This window comes from Petaurus breviceps, unplaced genomic scaffold, assembly GCF_028583685.1.
Source record: "Petaurus breviceps papuanus isolate PSGF00001 unplaced genomic scaffold, PetGlider_PUasm1.0 90784, whole genome shotgun sequence".
Taxonomy (NCBI): Eukaryota; Metazoa; Chordata; class Mammalia; order Diprotodontia; family Petauridae; genus Petaurus; species Petaurus breviceps.
In genome coordinates this window covers 13,531,811-13,556,033 of record NW_027187345.1, presented here as the reverse complement: position 1 = coordinate 13,556,033, position 24,223 = coordinate 13,531,811, and the positions used below count along the sequence as shown (strand labels likewise).

Here is a 24,223-nt window from a genome sequence, read left to right as displayed (position 1 = left end):
TGAAGCAGACTCAGTAGATTGTCTCTGACAGTTGCTGTGGTCAAAAGAATCTTGAAGCCAAAACAGTAAGAAGTCTCTCAAAACTTATCTAAACTAGTCACCAGATGAAAGGCTTGTACTCTGGACCCCAATAATTCAGCAAGACTTGCCTGAACTCTACTAAGACAACTCTCAAGAGATAAAGGTCATTTTTACTAGATTGGTATTCTGATGAGTAAGATTAGAAACTATAGTACTGAAATGTGGAAGAGATCTCCTGTATTCTCAAGAGCTGTGCACTGGTGAAGTAGACTCTAGTGGGTCCTATTGAAGATGAGGGAATTCAAATAAAGTCCTAGCAACTAATTATATTTCTGTTCTCTTTTTAAAAATCCACGTAAATTTAGTATGACTTCTGTTGAAACGAAAATGAATTACAGGCACCAAGCAAAAAGGATAAACTTTACATATTTACATTATAAAATATTCTTTTACAAAAGGTATCCTTGGTTATTTTTTGATATTCAATAGAGGTCTTATAAACTTCTCAACATGTATCTCTCCCCTAACATGAAGTATGGTAAAATGTATCTAATTCTGCATTTTATGTTGCTCTAGAATTAAACTTACAAATAGGGAAGAAATGATAATGGCCGACCTCTGTTACTAGGGATAGACATAAATAAACATCAGATGAAAAGGATGAAAGTTTTTGCAAAATTTGAAAATCTGTTACAGTGATGTAACATAAGATAGTTATAACTGACTAAATTTTAAAAAGAAACTATCAATATTTTTTAAAAAACTGAAGAATTAACCTTTCAATATTGGGAGGTAAATTTGTAATATTTATGCTTCTGAAGCTATTAAAACTTAAAACTGTACTGAGATTTTTGGGACACCCGATATTGATTCAATGAAACCCTGACCTAATTAAAAGAAATGTGAACAGGAACTACAAGAGTCATAATTGATAAAGTCTTTAGACATTGGTAATACCATGAAAGGGTGATGATTTTATTATTAAAAACAAGGTTTCAATTATCACTGTCACTCCTACTTCTTTTGCCCAAAGCATAAGCAGTCAAATTTTAATTTTTAAAAAGCTATCACAAAAAGATATTGGTGTTAAGTACTGTGTGATTTTTCTTGGTCCTTACCTTCTCTAACAGTGATAATAGTTGGTATTTAAAAAATCTTTTTATAGGTATTACCTCATTCAACCTTCATTTTCTTTTTAAAGAAAATTATAATTTATCTTTAATATTCTTTTCTTTTTTAAATTTTGAGTTCCAAATTCTCTCCTTCCCACCCCTTCTCCATTCACTGAAGAGGCAAGCAATATGATCATAACTCAACCTTTACAACATCTGTGATGGAGGCACTACAGAAGGACAGAAAATTATGCCCATTTAACTGATGAGGAAACTTCTGGCTCACAGAGGGTAAATGATTTCTAAGGGTTCTAAAGGCTGGTGTATGTTGGAGGAAGGATTTGAACACAGCTCTTTTCCTGACATCAAACTCAATGCTTTCTATTACATTGTGCTGCTTCTGCTGTCATCCACAGGCCCGTGAAAGAAACTTTTCACAGATGACTCTGTTTATTGTGTGACCCTGACCTTTCCCTCCAATAATCTAGCAGAGACAACTGTCTTTATCATAAGAGATGAGGCTGCTCAGTCTGCTTGTGGTCATAGTCTGGAGTAACATAACAGATATGCAGCTTCTTAAGACCTCTGACAATGCCTGTGAGTGTCAGCTCCATCACAGCTAAATCACTAAACCTCACAACTGAGGACAAATAACACTTTCATCTTGTAATTAAAACAATTACAACAAACAAACTAAATGTCCTTATTCACTGATGCTGAGGAGGCATTTAGGGAAGATGGATTAGGTTTTCAATTGGGATGACTAGGAATATTTGGGTTGATGCTCAACACAAAATTTTCTCTGGGGCTCCACAGCTGTTTCTATACAGATTCTTCAGTTTATTCATTTTTTTACTTTCCATTTTATGTCCCCACAAAAGTTCTTTTCTTTCTTGACCTCCTTTGTGTTCTAATTCTTTTGAAGTGAAACTAATTCCTTCAATGGCTCTTCACTGTTATACAATTTAGGGCCTACAGAACAGTTTCAGCTGGGAAGTGTTGGCATGTATTGTTTTATTTCTGTCTGCACCTGTTCACCACATGCTGAACAGCCTATCTATGTTGGTGGTGCTAACAGTGACAGTCAGATCAAATTTAGTGCAGTCATGCTGCCTGTGAGCTTGGTGGGGATGGGTGAATATTGGTCCAAGTACATGCTTGAGGCCGATGTTGGGTACTATGAGCATTCACAAGTTGCTACTTGGTATTACTGCTTAATGATTACTCATCTAACTCTATGAAAAATCACAGCTGCCTCAGGCTGTAATAAACTGTCTCAGTGCTTTTTCTACAATTTTGCATAACTATTTCAAAAAAGTAAAGTTAGGAATTGCAGAAAGCTTTTAAATTTTCTTCAAGTTAAGCATACTTCTGGGCACTACCTGTAAACATAAGCAACACCCTGCCCTTATTAGTAACAATGTCCTTGCACCCCCAAATAGCATTCTGCTCCACCCTAAGGATGTTAATTTTATATTAGAGCTATTTGTTTTTATTGGTTTACCTACTACTAGATTCCAATCAGTATGAATTTCTGAAGTGCCTACTATGTGTCATGCACTACGTTAGGCAGTGGGGATACAAAGAAAAACAATCCTGCCTTCAAGGAGCTTATATTCTATAGGGAGACAACATGTATACGAGCATATACAACAAATACAGGATATGCTATTTTTTTTTTGGGGGGGGGGAGGCACTATCAATTGGGTGGACCAGAAAATGCCTACTGTTGGAAGTAGCATCTGAAGTGACATTTGGAGGAAACTAGGGATTCCAGGAGATGGATGGAAAGAGAACACCGTGTGTAAGAAACAACTATGTAGTTGCTTTGGCTGGACCACTGTGAGTGAAGAGGTGTAATGTATTATGGAGAGACAGGCTGGAATCAGGTGGCAAAGGGCTTTAGATGCTATTAGACTATAAATTTGATCCCAGAAGCAACAGGAAGCAATGGAGGAGAATGACATGGTCCTACCTGCTTTAGGAATATCACTTTACCAGTTGTGTGAAGAATGGAATGGATAGGGGAAAAGACTAGAGGTAAGGAGAACAATTAGGAATCTATTTCAATAGTCTGAATGAGAGGTGATAAAGGCCTGAATTAGGGTAGCAGCTGTGTGAGTGAAGGAAAAAGGGAAAAATATGAGAGATGTTGTGCAAGTACAAAGGATGTGATTTGGCAACTGACTGAATAATAACAATAATAAGGCAGCTGGTGCCACAGTAGATAGAGTGCTAGGCCTAAAGGCAGAAAGATGTGAGCTCAAATCCAGCCTCAGACACTAGCTGTGTGACTTTGGGTAAGTCATGTAGCCTCTCTCTGTTTTCTCATCTGTAAAATGAGGATGATAATAGCACCCACCTAGCAGGGTTGTTGTGAAGATCAAATGAAGTAGTATTTTTAAAGAGAATAGATGCTATATAACTACTTATTCCTCTTCTCCCTCATACTATTAATGATGATAATAATGATGGTGAGATGATAACAGTTAACGATAACTAGGCTTTAAGATTTGCAAAGCACTTTATAAATGTGACCTCATTTTGTTCTCACAACCACCCTGTGAATTAGTGCCACTACTGACCCCATTTTTCAAATGAGGAAATTCATTTTCACAAAGGTTAGTGACTTGTCCATGGTGACACAGCTAGCGAATGCCTGAGGCAGGATTTGAACTCAGTCTTTACTGGAGAAGTGGGGCAGGAGAGAATCAGGAGTCAAGGATGACTGCAAAGTTGTGAATGTAGGTGGTTTGTTCCCTCAATAGAAAAAGGAGAGGTCTATAAGGACAGGAGCTGTGTACTCTTCCAGTAGGCAGCACAGTGCACTGAACATAAATGGGCACTTGATAAACGCTTCTTGTTGTTGCTGTTGTTGAATTAAAGGGTAAACAAACACTTCAAAAGATAAATTTAAGTTAAAAAGCTCTTTCAGTACAAGGGGTTTACTATTAGATAAACAAGTTATTGTGGCTCTAGACTAACTGTAACAGAACACTAAGACTGAATTAAACAGAATGGAAACTCAGGGTGGATGTAAAACATTCTATGATATTTGTGTGGCACATATTCTGCTTAAGATGTCATTTGCTTACAATGTTTGTGTGCATGGCCTTCTATAGCCTCTAAAGTATTTTAGACGGCTCTGAATTTGTTTACTAGTGAAGTTTGTCAATCTATTTTATGCTTATTTGAAAAGTCAGAATTTTTCCAATCCACTTAAAAAATTTTAATCACATTTAGCAGTGACTTCAATGAATGACCCTTAATCAATTTTAAAAAAGCCCCAACAGAATGAAAGCCAAATAGAAACCCACAGAAAGTCTCTCGGGGATTTTAAGTTAATAAGTAATTTTTCTACAAGATGAAGAGTAGAATACTTTATATCAGCATGCAGAAATTGCAAAGGATTAAGAAGTTGTAGAGAAATCTGATTCATTGTGGGTGAATACCCACATCCATGCAGTATTTCCCTAAGGGCAAGGAGTCATTTATACCAAGGATTCTTCCCCACTATGGGGTCAGGGCTTTTGCTGGCAAGAAATCCTCTGTATGAAATGCAGCCAGATTTAGGACACAGAGAGCACACCACGTGAGGTGTGTGTCCTGCCAAAGAGGGCCTCCTCACAATCCAAAATGCCTGGTGTCTGTCAGAACTTGCTGGGGAATTTTGTTTGCTTTATGAAGTGACTACTGAGTTCCAAGGGTCATTTAGAAATACTGAAAAAACTGTCATGTGTATTTAAAATTTTTTTTTCAAATGCTATATTAACTTCTGATTTACATCATTCATTTCCTCCAGATTTTTAGTTACAAATTTTCTCCCCATTTTTCCCCTACCCACCGCCCCAAAATAGCAGTCCCACAGGATATCCCCTCCTCCAATCTGATCTCTCCCATATTTTCTCCCATACCCATTTTGACTTTTCCAGTGGATCTCTATGCCCCAGTGCCAGTATATCTTATTTCCCAATTACATGTAAGATAGTATTAATAATAGTATATATATACACACAGATATATATGTATATATATATTTGAATATTTGATTTTAAAACTTTGAATTCCAGATTCATTCCCATCCTCCCTTGTCACCCACCGTTACTGGGAAGATAAGCAGTTCAGTATAGGCTGTACATGTGTGGCTAATGCAAAACAGTAACATAGTGGATATATTGTAAAGGACTGACTATATTTCTCTCCCTCCTATCCCACCTCCCACTTGTTCTATTCTATACTTTGATCCTGTCCCTTTTCAAAAGTGGGTGCTTCCAACTTCCCTCCCCCCCCCAGCCTGTCCTCCCTTCCATCATCCCCCCTCTCATCCCCTCCCCCCCTACTCTCCTGGAGGGTAAGATACCTTATTTAGTGTGTATTTCATTCCCTCCTCAAGCCAAATTCAATGGGAATAAGGTTGACCCATTCCCTTTTGCCTTCCTATTCTTCCCCTCCATTGTAACCATTTTCCCTTGCCTCTTCTATATGAGATAGTTTACCCCATTCTGTCTCTCCTCATCTCCTCTCATTATATTCCTCTCTCACCTCTTAATTTCACCTTTTAAGTATCATCCCTTCCTGTTAAATTGGTCCTGTGCCTTCTATCTATGTATACCTGTAAACATATATACACACATTCACATATGTATTCATATGCCCATATACCCTCATATATAGACATATATATATTTCTATTCCCTTCAACTGAGAAAAAGTTTCATAAGTTACAATTATTGTTTTTCCATGTAGGAATGTTAATAGTTCAACTTTGACAAGTTCCTTATGATTTCTTTTCCCTGTTTACCTTCTCATGCTTCTTGTATCTGAATGTCAGATTTTCTATTCAACTCTGGTTTTTTCAGCAAGAATGCTTGAAAATCCTCTATTCCACTGAATGACCATATTTTCCTCTGAAACACGATACTCAGTTTTGCTGGGTAGGTGACTCTTGGTTTTAATCCCTGCTCCTTTGACCTCTGGAATATCATATTCCAAGCTCTTCGATCCCTCAATGTAAAAGCTGCCAGATCCTGGGTTATCCTGACTGTGTTTCCACAATATTAAAATTGTTTCTTCCATGTTGCTTGTAATATTCTCTCCTTAATCTGGGAATTCCGGAACCTGGCTATAATATTCCTAGGAGTTTTCTTTTGGGGATCTTTTTTCCAGGAGGTGATTGGTGGATTCTTTCAACCTCTATTTTGCCCTCTGGTTCTAAAACATCAGGGCAGTTTTCTTTGAGAACTTCCTGGAGGATGATTTCTAGGTTCTTACTTTGATCATGGCTTTCAGGTAGTCTAATAATTTTTAAATTATCTCTCCTGGATCTATTTTCCAGGTCAGTGGTTTTTCCCAGGAGATATTTCACCTTGCCTTCTATTCTTTCATTTGTTTGGATCTGTTTAACAGCATCTTGATTTCTCATAAAGTCATTACCTTCCATTTGCTCCAATTTAATTCTGAAGGAATGATTCTCCTCATTGAGCTTTTGAGATTCTTTTTCCATCTGGCAAATTTGGCTTTTTAAGGCATTCTTCTCCTTATTGCCTTTTTGAGCCTCTTTTGCCATTTGAGTTGGCCTATTTTTTTAAGGTAGTATTTTCCTCAGTCAGGCTGTTGACCCTCATTTCATAATTTTCTTGCATTATTCTCATTTCTCTTCCCAATTTTTCCTCCACTTCTCTTATCTGCTTCTTAAGGTCCTCTATGGCCTGTAACCAGTTTGTATTTTCCTTTGAAGCTTTTGGTGCAGGAGTTCTGACTTCACTGTCTTCCTCCTGTTCCATGCTTTGCTCCTTTTTGTCCCCAAAATAGGAGTCTAATGTTGGAATCTTCTGCCTGCTTTGTTTCCTTTGCCTGGTCATGTTGCCCCTCAGTTACTTGACCCATGGGCTTTTTGCCACAGTAGGACTCTGCCACCAGGCAGGGGAGCTTTCCCCCAAATGCTGGGGTTTTCTCAGCTGCTGGAGGTATTAGATGGGTGCCCTGAGGTCTCCACAGACTCTGGCAAGCTGGACACACACCCCAGGACCTCCACCCTAGACTGCAATCCAGATCCAAGAAGGTTAAAGCAAGAATGATTACCCCTCAGACTGGTGCTTGGTCCCCCTACATTCTGCAGGCCAGGAGCTGAAGCAGACACGTGGCGCTGGCTGGCTGTGCCGGCAAGCCACGCACTCCCACTTTCTGGGTCCCAAAGTCCAGACTGCACTGACCTCTCACTTTGTCCTTCGCATCTATGTGTTGATAATTCTGGAAGTGGCCACAGCTGCTACAGATCTGGAGTCCCTCTGGCTGGTGGCTGGTCAGGCCTGCCCTGGGGCTAAAGCCTTGGCGTGGGGCTGGGCTCGGTTCCCAGAGCACTGCCCTGGCCGATTCCTGACAGCCTGCCGGGTTGTCCTCAGAGGGAGGATAGTTTCTCTGTGTCATTTTGTGGGTTCTGCAGCTCCAAAGTTTGTTCAGAGTCCCTTTTTACATGGATTGGGGAAGGTGGAAGCCGGAGCAATGGGGAGATCCTGCTTTTACTCCGCCATCTTGGCTCCACCCTGCCATGTGTATTGTTAAAGTAAGTAAATGCAGAAATGGTTTTAATGTTTCACTCACTTAATGTAAGTACAATCATAAAAAAGAGATTTGCAAATCCAACTTGCAAACTGCAATTTGCAAATTGACTTCTCAGGTCAGGGGATTATTAATGCAGTATTAGTCTCTGTATGATGCAGTATTTGGAATTTCTGGATTCCAAATAGCTAAACAAGTAAGGGTCTCTAATATTCTTTTAAAATATTCTTTTATACCACTAGAATATTTGTAATCCATATATCAACCACATTCTGGAGGATACCATTTGAAATTATACTGTTAAGTTTCTGAGGGAGGTCTCACATGAAACCCTCGAGCAAAATACGAATACAGACAATACAAATATCTCTATGTTTCAAATACATCTTTAAGACTGTTTTTCTAGAATATAAGACTTGCTAGACAACATTCTTTAAGGGGAAAAATCCTGAATTTGGAGATGGAATGACCTAATAATTTTTGATTTTCAAAAAACTTAACAGATATTAAATGATCAAATATTGTATTTACTCACATTACAATAGATTTACTAAGGCCATTTTTTCAGCCATAAAATAGGGGAGGTGGTGTCTGGGTGGAGACCTTCCTCAAGATCAGCAGGAAAAAAACAGTGGGAGCCTGAGAAGACAGTAGGTAGAGGCAGCACTAAGCAGCACCAGTGATGGCACATGGACACTGTGACAGGAAGCAGCAAGCCAAGATGGCAGAAGAGGCAGAGGCCAATGTAGTGGGAAGTAGTCTAAGGTGGGCTGAAGGAGTGAGGAAGGGATAAATCCTTTTGCTTCATAACAGATACCATGTTGGGCCACCTGTCTGCCCTAAAGAACATTTATTTATCACTAAGAGGGCACCTATTACGCAAACAAATTTGGTAATCTTACAATCCTATCAAATGTCAGTTATTTCTCATGTTTGTTAACAGTAATAAAGGAAAAAGCCAGAGCACAAAAAAATACAATAAATGGATAATACTGACAGCATGACATCAAATATAACTGTTTCTGACCTCCATCTCAAGCTTTTGAAATGGCTTCTACCAAATGAAAAGATGTTCTAAATTATAGAGTAACGATTCAGGCTCATAAAGGGTGTGGTATTATTTACTCGCTGATGGCTATGCTAATCACCTCCCAGATCTCACTACATGAAGTCTGATTGCCAGTTCTTATTTGTATTAATTTAGATTTGATTTTTGGCTTTGGTAAAATGTCTTAAGCTAGGGGACAGCAACTTTCTTAACCTTGAGCATCAGGTGTACTGGTAAGGAAAGAAATGTTTGGGTATTCCTGGAAACCTACAGTAGAGTTGGAGAAGGTAGAGAGAAAAGAAAAAAAACAGGAGAGTAACAACAAAGAGGAAGGAGATAGAGAAGGGGATGGAAAGCTCAATTTCTCTCTCCTCTTTGTCTATAAGACTGATAGTCTCATCTATCCTCAGATACCCTTCCCCAATCCTGTCAGCACCTTAGGCTGTTGTTTTTACATCTTTCCTTTCCTTCACTAATAAACTTTCAGAAAATGAAGTCCATATGCCACTTCTTCACTGTCTACTTCTTCCTCAGCACCCTGTAATGGCTTTTTTTTTTTTTTGTTCCGGCTACTGAAATTGCTCTCTGTGAGGTCACTAGTGACCCTGGCCAGTGCCCACACCACCTGAACTTTTGTAGCAGCTGACAAAACCTATTTCTCCTGCTTCTGTGAACATGGCTCTATCTGCCTGATTCAATTCGTGATCTTTCTCACTGTTCTGCCTATTGCTATTGCCTTCCTCAATTCTCCCCTACTCCCTACTGCCTCACACCCTCCTTTTGGGTGTTTTCTTCTTTCATTAAAATGGAAGCTCCTGGAGGATGAGAACTTTCTTTTTGCTTGTATTTGTATCCTCAGGGCTTAGCACAGTACATGGTAGAGTGTAAGTATTTAAGAAACGATTCCTTGATTTCTTCTCTCTTCCTTCTTCCCTGAGCAAAAGTGTCCTTTCCTCTTATGCTTCAATAAGGATCATTAAGTGACTTAATCATCTACTGGCAGCATCGAGGGGGTGCAGTAAATAGAGCAACAGGCCTGGAGTCACGAAGTCCTTAGTTCAAATCTGGTCTCAGAAACCTACTAGCTGTGTGACCTTAAATGGGCAAGTCATTTAATCTGCCTTATTTTCTCCAATCGTAAAATATAGACAATAATATTGCCTATCTCTTTGGGCTGTTGTGAGGATCAAACGAGATGATACTTGTAAAGGAGTTAGCACAGTGTCTAGTGCATAGTAGGTGCTTAATACTTTTTCCTAGGTCCAAAGAACTATAAAACCCTTTGAACAAATAATACCACTACTTGGTCTGTATCCCAAGGAGATAAAAAACAAAAAGGAAAAGGATCTATGTGAACAAAAATATTTATGGGAGCTCTTTTATTAGTGGCAAAGAATTGGAAATTGAGGAGAGGCCCATCAATTGGGGCATGCTTGAACAATTTGCGGTATATGATTGTGATGGAATACTAGTGTGCTTTAAAAAATGACAAGCAGGATGCTCTTCGAAAAACCTGGACTTACATGAACTGAAGCAAAGTGAAATGAATAGAACCAGGAGAATACTGTACAAAGTAACAGCAATATTGTATGATGATCTATTATGACTAACTTAGCTATTCTCAGCAATACAATGATCCAAGATATTTCTGAAGGACTTATGATGAAACGTGCTGTCAAAGACACTTTTTCTTTACTTTAGTTTTCTTGTTTTTTTTTGTCTGTGTTTCCTTTCACAGCATGACTTACATTGAAATGTGTTTTGCATGACTACACATGTATAACTTATGTCAAACTGCTTACCTTCTCAATGGAGGGGAGAGAAGAGAGGGAGAGAATTTGAAACTCAAAATTTGAAAAAAAGAGTGTTAAAATTGCTTTTAAATGTAATTAGGAAAAAATAAAATATTAAATAAATGCTTGTTCCCTTCTCCTTCCTGGTGACCTCACAGAGAGCAATTTCAGCAGCACATCCGGAACAAAAAAGAAAAAGCCATTACAGGGTGCTGAGGAAGAAGTAGACAGTGAGGAAGTGGCATATGGACTTCATTTTCTGAAAGTTTATTAGTGAAGGAAAGGAAAGATGTAAAGACAACAGCCTAAGGTGCTGACAGGATTGGGGAAGGGTATCTGAGGATAGATGAGACTGAGTACTCTTATAGATAAAAAGGAGAGATCAACTGAAGCTTTCCATCCCCTTCTCTATCTCCTTCCTCTTTTTGTTGTTACTCTCCTGTTTTTTTCTTTCCTCTCTACCTTCTCCAACTCTACTGTAGGTTTGCAGGAATACCTAAACATTTCTTTTCTTACTAGTACACCTCATGCTCAGGGCTAGGAAAGTTGCTATCCTCTATACCCATTTATATATGTAATTCTTAACTTTTCTCCTCAGTTCAAGTCCAATACTTCTAACTACTTGTTAGACTTAGCTTGTATTTCTTATTGGTAGATCGAAATCAACCTGTCCCAAGGTAAACATCTTTCCACTAAAACCTACTTACGTCCTCTTTCTAGGGGCCATCTCCAGTCATACTGATCTATATCTTGCCACTGGACCCAGATAGCTCCAGAGGATAAAGTGAGGCTGGTGACTTTGTACAGACCTTCCCCACTTAAACCCAATTCACTCGCAAGTCTTGGCATCACCTTCCTGATGTCATGGTCCTCTTCCAGAATGAAGGAAAAACAACACTGCCACCTTCCCAGTTATACCGGTTAGAAATCTCTCCCTTACATCTAATTAGAAGTCCTCCCTTACATCTAATCAGTTAGTCTTATTGATTCTACTTCCACAAAGTCTCTTGTACCTCTCCCTTCTCTCCACTCACACAGTCACAACTCACATCTTCAACATATCCAGTGGAAAAGGAGTCCTTTGAGGACAAGGACTATTTCATGTACACTTTTATATCCCTTGTACTCACCATAGCGCTTGCCACAGAGTAAGCACTTTATAATGTTCACTGAGTTGAATTAAATTATTTCTTACCTGGACTACTGCAATAGAGTTTCTAACTGGTCTGTCTACTTCTAGTCCCCTCTCCAATTCATCCTTGGTACAACTGACAAACTAATCTTCCTAATGCACAAGTCTGACCATGTCTCTTCCCTGATCAAAAAGTATCAGGGGTTCTCTACTCCCTGTAGGACAAAATACAAAACCTTAATTTGGCATGTGGGCATTGCACAATCAATAACTCAACAAATATTTGTTAAATGCCTATTACATACCAGCTACTAAATGTTAGGCACTGGGAGTACAAAGCAAAAAATGAAAGCAGTCCCTGCCCTCAAGTAGCTTACATTCAATCACCTAGCTTCAACCTTCCTTTTCAGTCATATTTCACTCATTCCTCAGCTTTGCTACTTGTTATCTTCGACAAGACGTTTGATTTCCAATGACCTTATTCTTCTCATACGTAAAATGGGAGGACTGGGTTAAATGATTTCTAATGAGTCTTTCCAGCTCTAAATCCCATGATCTTTCAAATACTCTATGTTGAAGCCAAATGAGATGGCTAGCTAATCCCCAAATTTTCCCTGTACTTTATTGCCAGTATGGTTGTGTAGGCCACTTCCCATGTCTCAATCACATTCCCTCCATAGCTGAAATCTTCCTTTATCAGAAGAGTTGTGGTGGTGAATGCCTATGATTCCCAGTACCACTGATGGATTGGTTGAGCTCAGTAGTTCTGAGCTGTAATGGATGAAGCTGATCTGGTAGCTGCACTAAATCTGGCACCAATAAACCCCTAAGAATAGTGAGCCACTAAGCTGCCTGTGGAGTGGCTGGAAATAATACAGGTCAAAGCTCCTATGCCAATGAATAGTGGGATTGGGCCTGTGAGAAGCCACTGTACTTCAACCTTTGGCAAGATAGGGAGATCTAGAAATATACGAAACAAAACAACTTTTCTTCTTTCTATGTGACTTACCTCATATACTATCTCCTCTGTATGGTCGTCTGTGATCTCCCTCCACTGAAAATCAGTTTCCCCTTCTCAAATTTTCTTATAGTTCTCTGGAATTTTCCATTCCCCTTATTACGTTCTACATTTTATCATATTTAGTTAGTACACATTGTAACCCTACTGTTAGACTGAAAGTCCCTTGGTCAAGGATAACACTGTTTCTAATTCTTGTATCGCTAGTGCCTAGCATGTTCCTTCAAACTAGGAACTTAATTAATGGTAGGGAGTGGAGGGAAGAGAAAATCAAGTTATTACATATGATAGGACTAATAAGAGGACCACTGAAAAATATTTTAAGTGTTACTTAGGAGTAGTGGTATAATCATATCCTTTGACCTAATAATTCCATTGTTGGGAATATGCCCTGACATTATCAAAGATTTTATAGAAGCTGTTACAAGATTTTCCTAGCAGCATTAATTGTAGTGGCAATAAAACTGGGAAGCAACCTAATGTCTAGCAATAGGGGAATGTTGAACAAAGAGTGACACATTAATGTAATGAAATGTTACAGCATTAAGACAGACAAGTATGAGAAATACAAAGAAATTTAGAAGGAACTTTATAAAATAATAAAAAGTGGAAAAACAAGTAGAACCAGTACACTTGAATCATATAAGGAAAATAAATAAGAATGAACAAAGAATCTGGATAAGGATTTTGAGGAAATGAAAAACTCATGACATTCTTTTGCACTGAAATTAAATATAAATAGTAACTATGAAAAAAAGATACGTGGCAGATTTACAGCAAACACAGGAGCTACAACACCAATAAAATATTCAGGTTTTACTAGAGACAACTAAAAGAAAATAGCCACTGTGAAATGATTAATATTTCAGTTCCACTTTTATTTTTACCTCTCGCATAACAACCTGCATCAGCATCACCTGTCTAAACTTTTGACATGAGTCACTGACTCTACTCCATTAAGAAAGATGCACAGGGTGGCTAGGTGGCATAGTGAATAGAGCACCAGCCGTGGAGTCAGGAGGAATTGAGCTTAAATTCGGCCTCAGACACTTAACACTTACTAGTGTGACCTTGGGCAAGTCACTTAACCCCAATTGCCCTACCCTCTTCCCTCCGCAAAAAAAAAAAAAAAAATTTAAAAAAAAAATGCAGACCTTAAAAAAAGTCAGAAAGCATCAATATTGTTGTTGTTTTTCAGTCATGGTCTGACGCTGTGACCCCATTTGGCGTTTTCTTGGCAAAGATACTGGAGTGGTTTGCCATTTTCTTCTCTAGCTTATTTTATAGTTGAAGAAACTGAAGTGAATAGGGTTAAGTGACTTGCCCAGGGTGTCACATAGCTAGTAAGTATCTGGGGCCAGATTTGAACTCAGGAAGATGAGTATTCCTAACTCCAGGTCTGGTACTCTATCCATTGTACCACCTACCTGCTGTAGCATCAATATTACTCCCCAAAGGAGCAGTAATGGAAATTATTACTCTCTGTGACCCAAGGCCAATGCTGATACCTCTCTCAAATTCCTTCTCTTGTTCTCTAGATTCTCCCTTCCAACTTCACAATAACACAATACAGGATAAAATACAAACTCCCTTGTTTAGCTTTTTAAACCTTTACAACCTGGCACCAACCTCTCTTTCCAGCCTCTCTCTCTCTCTCTCTCACACTTCCTGACCTCTACCTTTGTGGCTCAAACACTGCTTTTAACATGAAGTCTATCCTGAGTCTCTCGACTACTGGGATCTCCCCTCCACAAATACCTGGACTTTTAACAGCTTAGTATGTATTTTTATTTATTCTCTTTATATATATTTATTCTGCATATACACTTAAATGTATTTGTTGTCTTCCCCAAGAAAACTCCAACTAGGGGTCACAAAGAGTCAGACATGACTGAAAAACAACAGCTTCCTGCTAGCATGGATGGTTTCATTCTTTTTATGTGTATTCATAGAACACAGTTTCTGGCACATAGTAAATACTTGAATATTGATTGATTGGAAGGAGAAACAGATTTGTAGTCAAAAGACCTGGGTTCAAATCCTATATTTCCTATGTACTACCTATATGATCCTGGATAAGATATTTAACCCATTGGTTTAAGGCTTTTCATCCACAAAATAAGGACCAATTCATCTCTAATGTTCCTTCTGACAATAAATCTATGATCCAATAGATCATTGTCTCCCTCTTGTGGCAACATTCACTCACTTAATGCCTATATTTTAAATTCAGCTTTGCCATACAGCAGTGAGAAACATCCTTGTTCTCAGTTGCCCAGGTCAAATGGGGAAAAAGGAGAGAATTTCTATAAACAGACTTCCATTAAACCACAAATCTTATCTATTTACAGGGGCCAAGAAGGTGACAAGAAAACAGAACCCTTTAACAATGCTCCTTTTCTGCCTCAGGTTTCAGGGGTGTTTGTGTCTACAGCTCTTCATGCAAGGACAAGGACACTGCCTCTGGTTTTCTGCAAAATGAGAAAACCGGCGACAAAGCTAATGCCTCCAGGGCCGTCTGGCAGAGAACGGCTTCATGGAGAGACTGTGCCTTGGATAATTGTTAATGTCTGTAGCCTCCCCATCCAATTTTTTTCTGATGACTCTTGTCATTTGGCAGATACAGTTGCTCCCATCATTTTGTTCCAAATTGTGCTTTAACATGCCCTTGAATTATTGTTACCTTCACAGGAATATCCTCTTCCTGGTTTGCAGTCTCTGCAGTGAAGACATAGGAGATTTCTTTATGTGAAGTTGTCTGTCGGCAGATGGCACACTTAATTGAGCTTCTGCGGGTGCCCACGCTGTACTGCTCGATGATAATGGCAACGCATTCATTACAAAAACAGTGCCCACAGGTCAATACTGCCCACTAAAGGAAAAACCAGAGAGCCACAGCTCAGTGGGTTGCTATCAAAGATTCTAAAAAGGTAAAAACATTCAATTTTTGTTCTAGGTGGGAAGGAAAGAATTTGAAAAAGTTGTAATTCTAGCTCCTCAATGATGAACAGCCCTAGTATTCTTTAAATGCAAACCAGAAATATATGATTATTTTTGTTTGTTTCCTTTTTTTTTTAAAAGAACCTATCTCTATCACCGGCAGGCTGAAATACAAAATTCTCTGGTATTCAAAGCCCTTTATTACCTGACCCTCTCCTACTTTCTGGTCTTCTTATACCTTACTCACCCCATTCCACATACTTTGTGGTCTGATATTGACTTGCTGTTCCTTACACAAGACATTCCATTTCTAGACTACTAGCATTTTCACTGGCTGACCCTCATGCCTGGAACTAACTCTCTCCCCTCATCTCTGCTTTCTGTCTTCCTTTAAGTCCCGGCTAAAATCATTCCTTCTAGAATAAGCCTTTCCTGATCCCTCTTACTGCTAGTGCCTTCCCTCTATATTCCCTCCCAATATACTTTATATACATATCTCTTGCATGTACATAGTTGTTTGCATGTTGTCTCTGACATTAGACTGAATTCCTTGAGAGGAGAGGCTATCTTTTGTCCATCTTTGTATTCCCAGAACTTAGCATATAACAGATGCTCAATAAATGCTTACCTGACTAATTATTCAGGCAGAGACTGAGTAACTACTTGTAACAACTAACACCATTTTCCTACTTAACTTCTGGAGTACAATCTCTGTAGTCAGCCAAAGCATCCTTCCATTGTCCAAAAAATGTCAGAAATTCTACCTTTGCTACAAAGCCTGGAAACTAAGGGACAATTTTTCCTGATCATGGAACTCACATTTAACTTTTCATTAACAGCCACAAAAAATATGAATGCACTTTTTAAAAAAATACTAAAAATATTTCAATACTTTCTTCAATATTTATATATTTGCACATACTGATGTACACAAGTTTGTCTGTAATGATCTCCTAAAGATCAGAGATCAAGAATTGTCCATTTTCTTTGTTGTATACAGACTTGATGATGGAACCATACATATATGGGAAGACATATGGTGGGAAGAGATGTGGCACAGTATGAAGTACACCAGTTCTGGAGCCAGGAGGTATGTGGGTTTGACTTCTGACTCTGACCCCAACTAGCCATGTCTTCGTGGTCAAATCATTTTCCCTCATCTATAAAATGAGGGTGCTCTGTAATGTATTATGTGCTACATAGGTATGGGGAACTAACTTACTCAAAGTCACACAATTTAATAAGTGACAAAAGCAGTATTTGAACCCAGGTCCTCTGTCCCCCTAAGCAGCAAGTGCTCTTTCTACTGCTTCTGCTCTTCCAGATTCCTCCTACAACACTATATATGGCAAGAGTTTATCCACTGTGTTGATGTAAATGTTTGCCTCCTCTGTAGGAAAGCAAATACTACCTTCATCTTAAAAACTTCTGTGAACTAACAAGCACAAAAGAATGGTCACTGACACTTTTTGACTGGTACAATATACTTCTAAAAGGCACTCTAATTCACCACAAGAAGAAGCTATGTTTTTGATCTGATTAAAAACCAGAACTCATGGCATTTTAAAAGAGCTAAGTATACTACAGAGTCCTCCACAGAGCCAGGTGAATGTACCTTTGTAAGGCCAAATAAACACATTCTTTGCACTCTATTTCTAAACAACTGCTAGCAAACCAAGTCAAACACACAAATTTAAGTCAGGTTTACTCATATTTCAAATTAAGTCCTTGGAATAAAGCAAGAAGTATAATTACATATTCTCAAAACTTGGTTTAAATAAGATGGCTCACTCTAGAAATGTCTGACTGCTAGTAGAAGATAGAACACCGCTGCCAGAATCATAAGATCTGGGTTCTGACACTGGCTCTTCCACTAATTAGTTAGATGACTTTGGGCACAACATTAAATTTCTCTGGGCCTTAGTATTCTTCTCTGTAAAAGAGGTTGGACTAGATGATGTCTAAGTTCTTAAAAGATATGCATTTTTCTAAGACTGTATGTAATAATAGATGGAACCTAAAAGGTACATGAAAATGTTTTCTCTTTTTATTTTTACTCTCTTTTGTATAATCCATGGCCCTCAAATCTCAAAGGATTCACTACAGATTGAACAATTCTAAAAACTGGTAAGAAGGGGTAGTGCAGAAGGCAGGCACTATGCATAGGAAACCTGCTCCAGTCTCTTTAGTGGCATTTACTTAGCCATGAGACCTTGGCCAGGTCACTTTACCCCCAAAAGCCTCTGTTTATCACCAGAAAAAGAGGGATAATAATATTTGCTCTACCTAACTCAGATTACTCTGAGGTTCAAATAAGCTAATATTTTCAAACTGTAGACTGTTATATAAAGGTAACACAATATTATTATTTTACCTGTTTCCCCAGCTGCCGAGCACAGATTGGACAAGGCTCTGGATTTATTCCTCCTGTGGTCTTATCCTGAGACTATAAAATATTATTAAGAAAAAAAAAGAAAAATTAAAAATTCATCAAATGTTTTCAGGACTAATCATGCAGCTGAAATATGACAAATAACCTTAGAGCTCACATTAAAGTATAATGTGAAATCACTCGTGTGGTCCCATCTCTTGCTGCCTTCACTATTCCAAATGTTACTTACAAGTACAGTCTTTCTGCCTTTAACCTATCCCACCTCCAATCTCTCCTGCTCCAGTAATATTTATAATGTGGTGATTCTGTAATTTTATAATGTATTATGGTAATATCACTGTGGGTTGCTCAATGCCTACAGCATGAAATAGAAAGTTCATAGTACTCTCTTTAATGATTTAGATTCTAGGCAATGTGAACCATTCTCCATTTCCCATTTCCTCTTTTATGCCTTTAGATTTCACTTTTTTTGACTGCCAATCTGTAAGTGTCTTCCTTCAAGGCTTAACTTTGATGCCATTTCTTCAATAAAGTAATCTTTTGACACCCTCTGCTTTCATAGTAAAAGTGGAAAGTGATTCTTTCCTTCTTACACTTCTCAGGACATTTTATCTGGCTCTCTCCTTTGTACGTTCCCTTGCTTCATCTATTTATATATCTGCTATCATTTAGTCATTAGAATGTAAGCACTTGGAGAGCAGGACTTGTGTCATTTTTCATATACACACATATACAAATACACACACACACAAACATACTTACATATATTTATTTAAAATCTCCAGGACCCAGAACATCTTGTAAGTACTTCATAAATGTGATAGCCTGAACTGACATTATGGAAATAGTGATTTTGGAGGCATAATATCAGAGTCATAATTAAGATATAATCTGATCAGTACTAGTAACTGACACATTCTGCTATCACTAAGGCCACAAAGTGTTTCCTTAAGTGGAACATTGGTGCTCTATTTCAAAGTCAGTACTTTAAAAACTTCTATGAATATGCTAGGGAATGCAATTTGAGACAAAATATGACATAACTGCTAATTCTTCAAAATTCCATTCTACTGCAAAGGAATATTGTTTCGCTTTAAATACTTACCAATTAAGATGTAAAAATAAGATTTTTTTAGCCAAAAGAGCACTGTGACTATGAAGGAGGCCTTCCTATTTATTTTGCATCCATATTTAGGTCATTTGTTGCAAATTTTAAAAATAAATTCAGAAAATCTACAGTTTGATATGTATTCTAATTACTACTAGCTTCCAAACAGAATCTTTACTTTCTTTAGTAAAGCAAAAGAAATCAGTAGAAGGGATGAAAAGAACTTGCTGATGTGGAAGGAAAGACTTGCAAATTATAACTAAAAATAGTATTAACTGTTCAAAATCTCTATTAAATAATTCAATGCAAGGGTACATAATCTCCAAGGGGAGGACTTGATTGAAATTCCTAACGAAAAATTAAATTAAATAATTACCTAACCCTTTAGGGGTTAGATGAAAAGAATAGTAATCTAGGTAAAGAAGTAAAATCATTTATCTGGAAACTATGAGATACTTTTAGAATAACCTGAATAACAATAAATCCAATTTTAACTTTTAGGGAAAATGTTTTCTAAACCTTACTGAACTACCAAAATGGGTCTCTGATCTCAACGATTCAGGAGATAAGAGAACTGACAATTAATACCAACTATATTAATTTTATACAGAAGCTTAATCAATGTAAATTCACTGCCATAACTAGGAGACCTAGAGTATATAAAATGCTTTAGTAATTAAATAAACCCAGAAGTACTACATGTAAAAACACTAATATTTTATCTGTTCTTTTACATATCACTTTGATAGACATCTGCAAATATCTTCAACTGATTCACAACTAACTGTATACGGTAAATTAATCTTTAGAAAACAAGCCTTGATAGAATAATCTATACCAGGCCTGCACAACCTACAAAGAATGTTTTCTTTACATTTTTTGCAAGTTGCATGAAATCCTCTGGCATGCTGCAAGAGGTCTGAGGGTTTTAAGTGGCCAGTTGGCCACAGGTTGGGTAGGCCTGATTTTACAAATGCATGCATCTATACGGTATCAAATATTGACTGTGAAGAACAATGAACCAGACCCATAACTAGACTGAAACAACTGGTCTCCTGACAAATGACAGGAAGAAGGAAGGATAGGGATGGGAATTTGGAGGTTTTGGAGTGGGAGTAGATCAACAAGCAGAGACTGTGAGAGTAGAGTAGGGTTTCTGTTACCAGGGGGAGTAGTTTATTGCATTCCTGGGTTTCTGAGGCCCCAGGACCAGTGGGACCCAAGGGCTGGCCCAAGCTAAGAGTGGGGGAGTTGTACCCAAAGCATATCTGATCAACCATTAGCATCTAGCAATTTAGCTAAGTAGTTAAAGAAAACACATAACTGAATATGGTAATACAATGATGACATTACTAGGCAACAATTCACTCTACTTAGTCAAAATTATATGAATGTCTCACTACACTAGAGGTAGAGTGTAAGTAAAGCTTGACCATGATGTCAAATATATCCAGGTAATTTGTTGGTAGGGTTGTGGGGAAAGGGAAAAGAACAGAATTTATTAAGGATCTACTACAGTGACAGACACTAGGCTAAGCGCTTTGCCTTTATTGTCTTATTTGATCCTCACTCACAAGAACCCTGGGAAGCAGGTGCTACTATTATCTCTGTTTTACAGTTGAAAAAACTGAGGCAGTCAGTCAGAGGTTAAATGACTTGGTCATACAGGTGTGTCACACATAGTAAGTGACCAAGACTGACCCTAGGCCCAGTACTTTATTCACTGTGCCACTTAGCTGCCTCAGTAAGAGATTATTCTGGTTTATTTATACAATACAAAACAATGGGAGTGATAGCTTTTGACCTGACTTAATATTTCACATTTTGTAGGTTTAGCATGTATCCTTCAATAATTACTTTTAAACAAGTACACAATATCAAGCAACTTGATTTATAATTGCGTTAATTTACTATATTTCTCAGCTCCATTGTATGGTAGTTATACCTAGATGATATAATGGATAGTGTGCTAGACCTGGTGTTAGAAAAACCTGAATCTGAATCTTATCTCACATGCTTACTAGATGTATGGACCCGGGGAAGTTATTCAAACTCTCTCAACCTTGATTTCCTCATGTATAAATGGGGAAAACAGCATCTCCCTCACAGACTTCTTATGAAGTTCAAATAAGATGATATTTGATAAATGGTTTGCAAACCTTAAAATCCTGGCCACAGCAACTCATTAAGTTTGTTTACTAAGGTGTAGAAGGTTTTTGACAAAAATGAAATGGTCAATTTTTTGTAGAAGTGGTAAATATATGTGTTAATCTTCTGCATGCCATGTATGATTTTACTATGGCTACGTCTTCACTCTCAGTCTATCAATTTATTTATTAAGCATTTATTATGTGCTGACTACAAGTTAGGCACTGTGAGAGGAGCTAGAGATACAAAGACAAAAATAAGAGTTCCTGCCCTCAAGGAGCTTACATTCTACCAGGAGGAAATAACATGTAGATTATAGCATCCTCTTAAACTTGGTATTTTTGAACATTTTATTTTGCAATTCCCTGGATACTCTACATGGTAGAGTAGCTTTCTTGAGATGTGGTGACTTGACTGGTATACAGTGCTTTGCATACAAATACATTTGGTTTTGTAAAAGGTAAGATAATGCCTTATTTTTCAACTGCTACACTGCTTATGTTCACTTCTGGGAAGTTAGAGTAGCACACTGGGCTAATGTTTTCAGTGGAAGTCTATGAGGGCTCCCAGGCTCATTTTCTTGGGTCATAATTGATAGCTCAGAGCCCTTCATAATATAAGCATAGATTAAATTATTAAAATCTTTTATTTCCTGGCTCTATCTATGACAAAACAGTTGTTCCACTTTGCTCACTTCTTTTCTTTTTGAGTATGCAATCTTTTGAAAACCTAAAATCTAAATAAATTACAACTATTCAAAAAGATTATTTACGTTATCCAAATGATTACTTATGTTTTCAAGAAATCTACCTCATTATTCAGGCATATTTCCCTCTACAGGAAAAATGTTTCCTCTCTTTCAATGAGCTATACTTGTTTAAAGTACCCAATGATCTACTCCTTCTCGTGGATTCCAGTAGCTTTTCTGGATTAGAAGTGATCCTCATTTGTCTATAGTCCTGAATAACCACTGCAGGGAATGGAGTCACAATGGCAATCCACCAGAGATCCTTAGCCCTATGTCCACTTAAAATAACAGTTTACAAATCTTAGCTAGACATTTCACAATTTAACTCTTCAACTACTTCTGAATACTTAAATCACTTCAGGTTTAAATGATCTCTTCCTCACACTGGCAGGTCTAGGTTCTCAGAGAGAGACCACCAACTGTTAAATTACACTGAAACTCTCTTAGGACCCTAGGGATAACACGGTGTGGGAGAATACATTCTCCCTTTTCTCCACTTCAGCTCTTATTCTCCCACACTGTGTTATCCCTAGGGTCCTAAGAGAGTTTCAGTGTAATTTAACAGTTGGTGGTAAGGAAGAGGTGTAGTAACTGAAGCAGCTCAAGGAGGGGGAAGATACTCAAGTATATGTGAAAATTATGAGGTACTATAATGTGCATGGCACCTCCATATACCTGTAAACTCACATACAGTGATATACTCCTTGCTACATGTGCCTATCTCTAGATTTCCTAAGAAAGATATGTTCTTTTTATACTCCTTTGGAAAATATTAACAATAGCCAGAGTTCACAACTTTTTTTTTTAAGACTAGACCTATGATTTAATCTGTATAGGGAGCTCCCAGTGAGAACTTGACCAATGCAGATCATCACCTTCTCTGAAATTTATAATCTTAGAGAGTTTGTTGCCTGGGGCATTCTATATATCTTTACAATCTAAATAGTGCAGAAAATCACTGTTATTAACTGTAGTATTGCTTGACTTCCACTAGAGGGTACCATGACAGCACAATATGCATAAAGGGAGGTATTACAACCTTTTCCAAATTAGTAAGGTAGAGAAGCTGGCCAAGTTTCTTCTGAAGCTGGGATTTGGCAACTGCCTTGTCATTCAATAGTTTTACTCGATTTTGTTCCACCTAGAGAGAAAAAAAAATTCTTGTTTCTATGTTCTTATAAAAATGGTGGGATCATAAAGACAAACATTAATATACCCTTAGCTAAGTTAGGTAGAGGTATCTGAACTTTATTTAGTTCTAGCTTCATGAAAATAAAATTTTCAAGCATTGTAAACAAATAAAATGGCCGAATGTTTAGGAAAAGGAACCTATAAAAGAAACTGTAGAAGAATGAAGATTATTTAGCATGATATTGGGAATCAATTAAAAATAACTTATTTTTCAGACACAAAGGGATTTACCATAGAACAGGTACCGTGTTTCCCTGATAATAAGACATTATCTTATTAAATTTTTTGGACAGAAAAACACCAGAGGGCTTATTTTCAGGGGAGGGCTTATTTTAATGAACATTGACAGCAATTTTAATAAACAGGTAAATGTGAACAAAAAAATGTACCTTTATTCAATAAGCAAATCACTGGGGAAGAACAGGATGACTCGCTCACTGCTGCAGCTCTGATTGGATGCAGCTCGGAGCGCGGTGTGCGTTTTACCTGGGGGGGGGGATGGTGCATACAGAAGGTACTGTAATGTAGCGTGTAGCACAGGGGATCACCTTCACGACAGTAGCAATCTCAATAGGGCTTATTTTCGGGGGAGGGCTTATTTTCGAGGAATCTTACACAGTAAGGGGAGGGCTTATTTTCGGGATAGGTCTTATTATCGGGGAAACACGGTATGAATTGTTCTCTTCTGGTAAAGAGCTAAAATAATAAAATACGAAATTTAAGTAGAAGACTTTCCTATCTTTGAAAGTGTGAGAGATATTGAAGCAGAAGACTAAAATGCTCATAGGACATTTTTTTCTGAGACATCTCCTGTAAGGAATAATCTATCCGAAATGTGTATGTAAAACCCTGTAGGATATAGGGGTCTGTACATCTAAACAGTAAGTGCTATGCACATAGGTAGGCTCACTAAGACTTGTGGATTAACTCATTGTTTACACTACATAATCCCCAGCCCAGGTCTCTGGAGTCAGCTACAGTCTTTTGAGCTATACCGTCTGGGTCTGATTCACT

The 24,223-nt window shown here is 37.9% G+C and overlaps 1 protein-coding gene across 1 annotated transcript in view; it reads right to left on the bottom strand.

Annotated features, from left to right (window-relative positions):
* SHPRH (SNF2 histone linker PHD RING helicase) overlaps window positions 1-24,223 on the bottom strand; it is a 136,221-nt gene that overhangs the window by 24,118 nt on the left and 87,880 nt on the right. The window contains exons 23-25 of the mRNA XM_069069732.1: window positions 23,058-23,159; window positions 17,997-18,068; window positions 15,366-15,554 (exon numbers count right to left, since the gene is read on the bottom strand). Of these exons, the coding sequence (XP_068925833.1) occupies window positions 15,366-15,554; window positions 17,997-18,068; window positions 23,058-23,159 (363 nt within the window). The remainder of the gene's footprint in view (window positions 1-15,365; window positions 15,555-17,996; window positions 18,069-23,057; window positions 23,160-24,223) is intronic.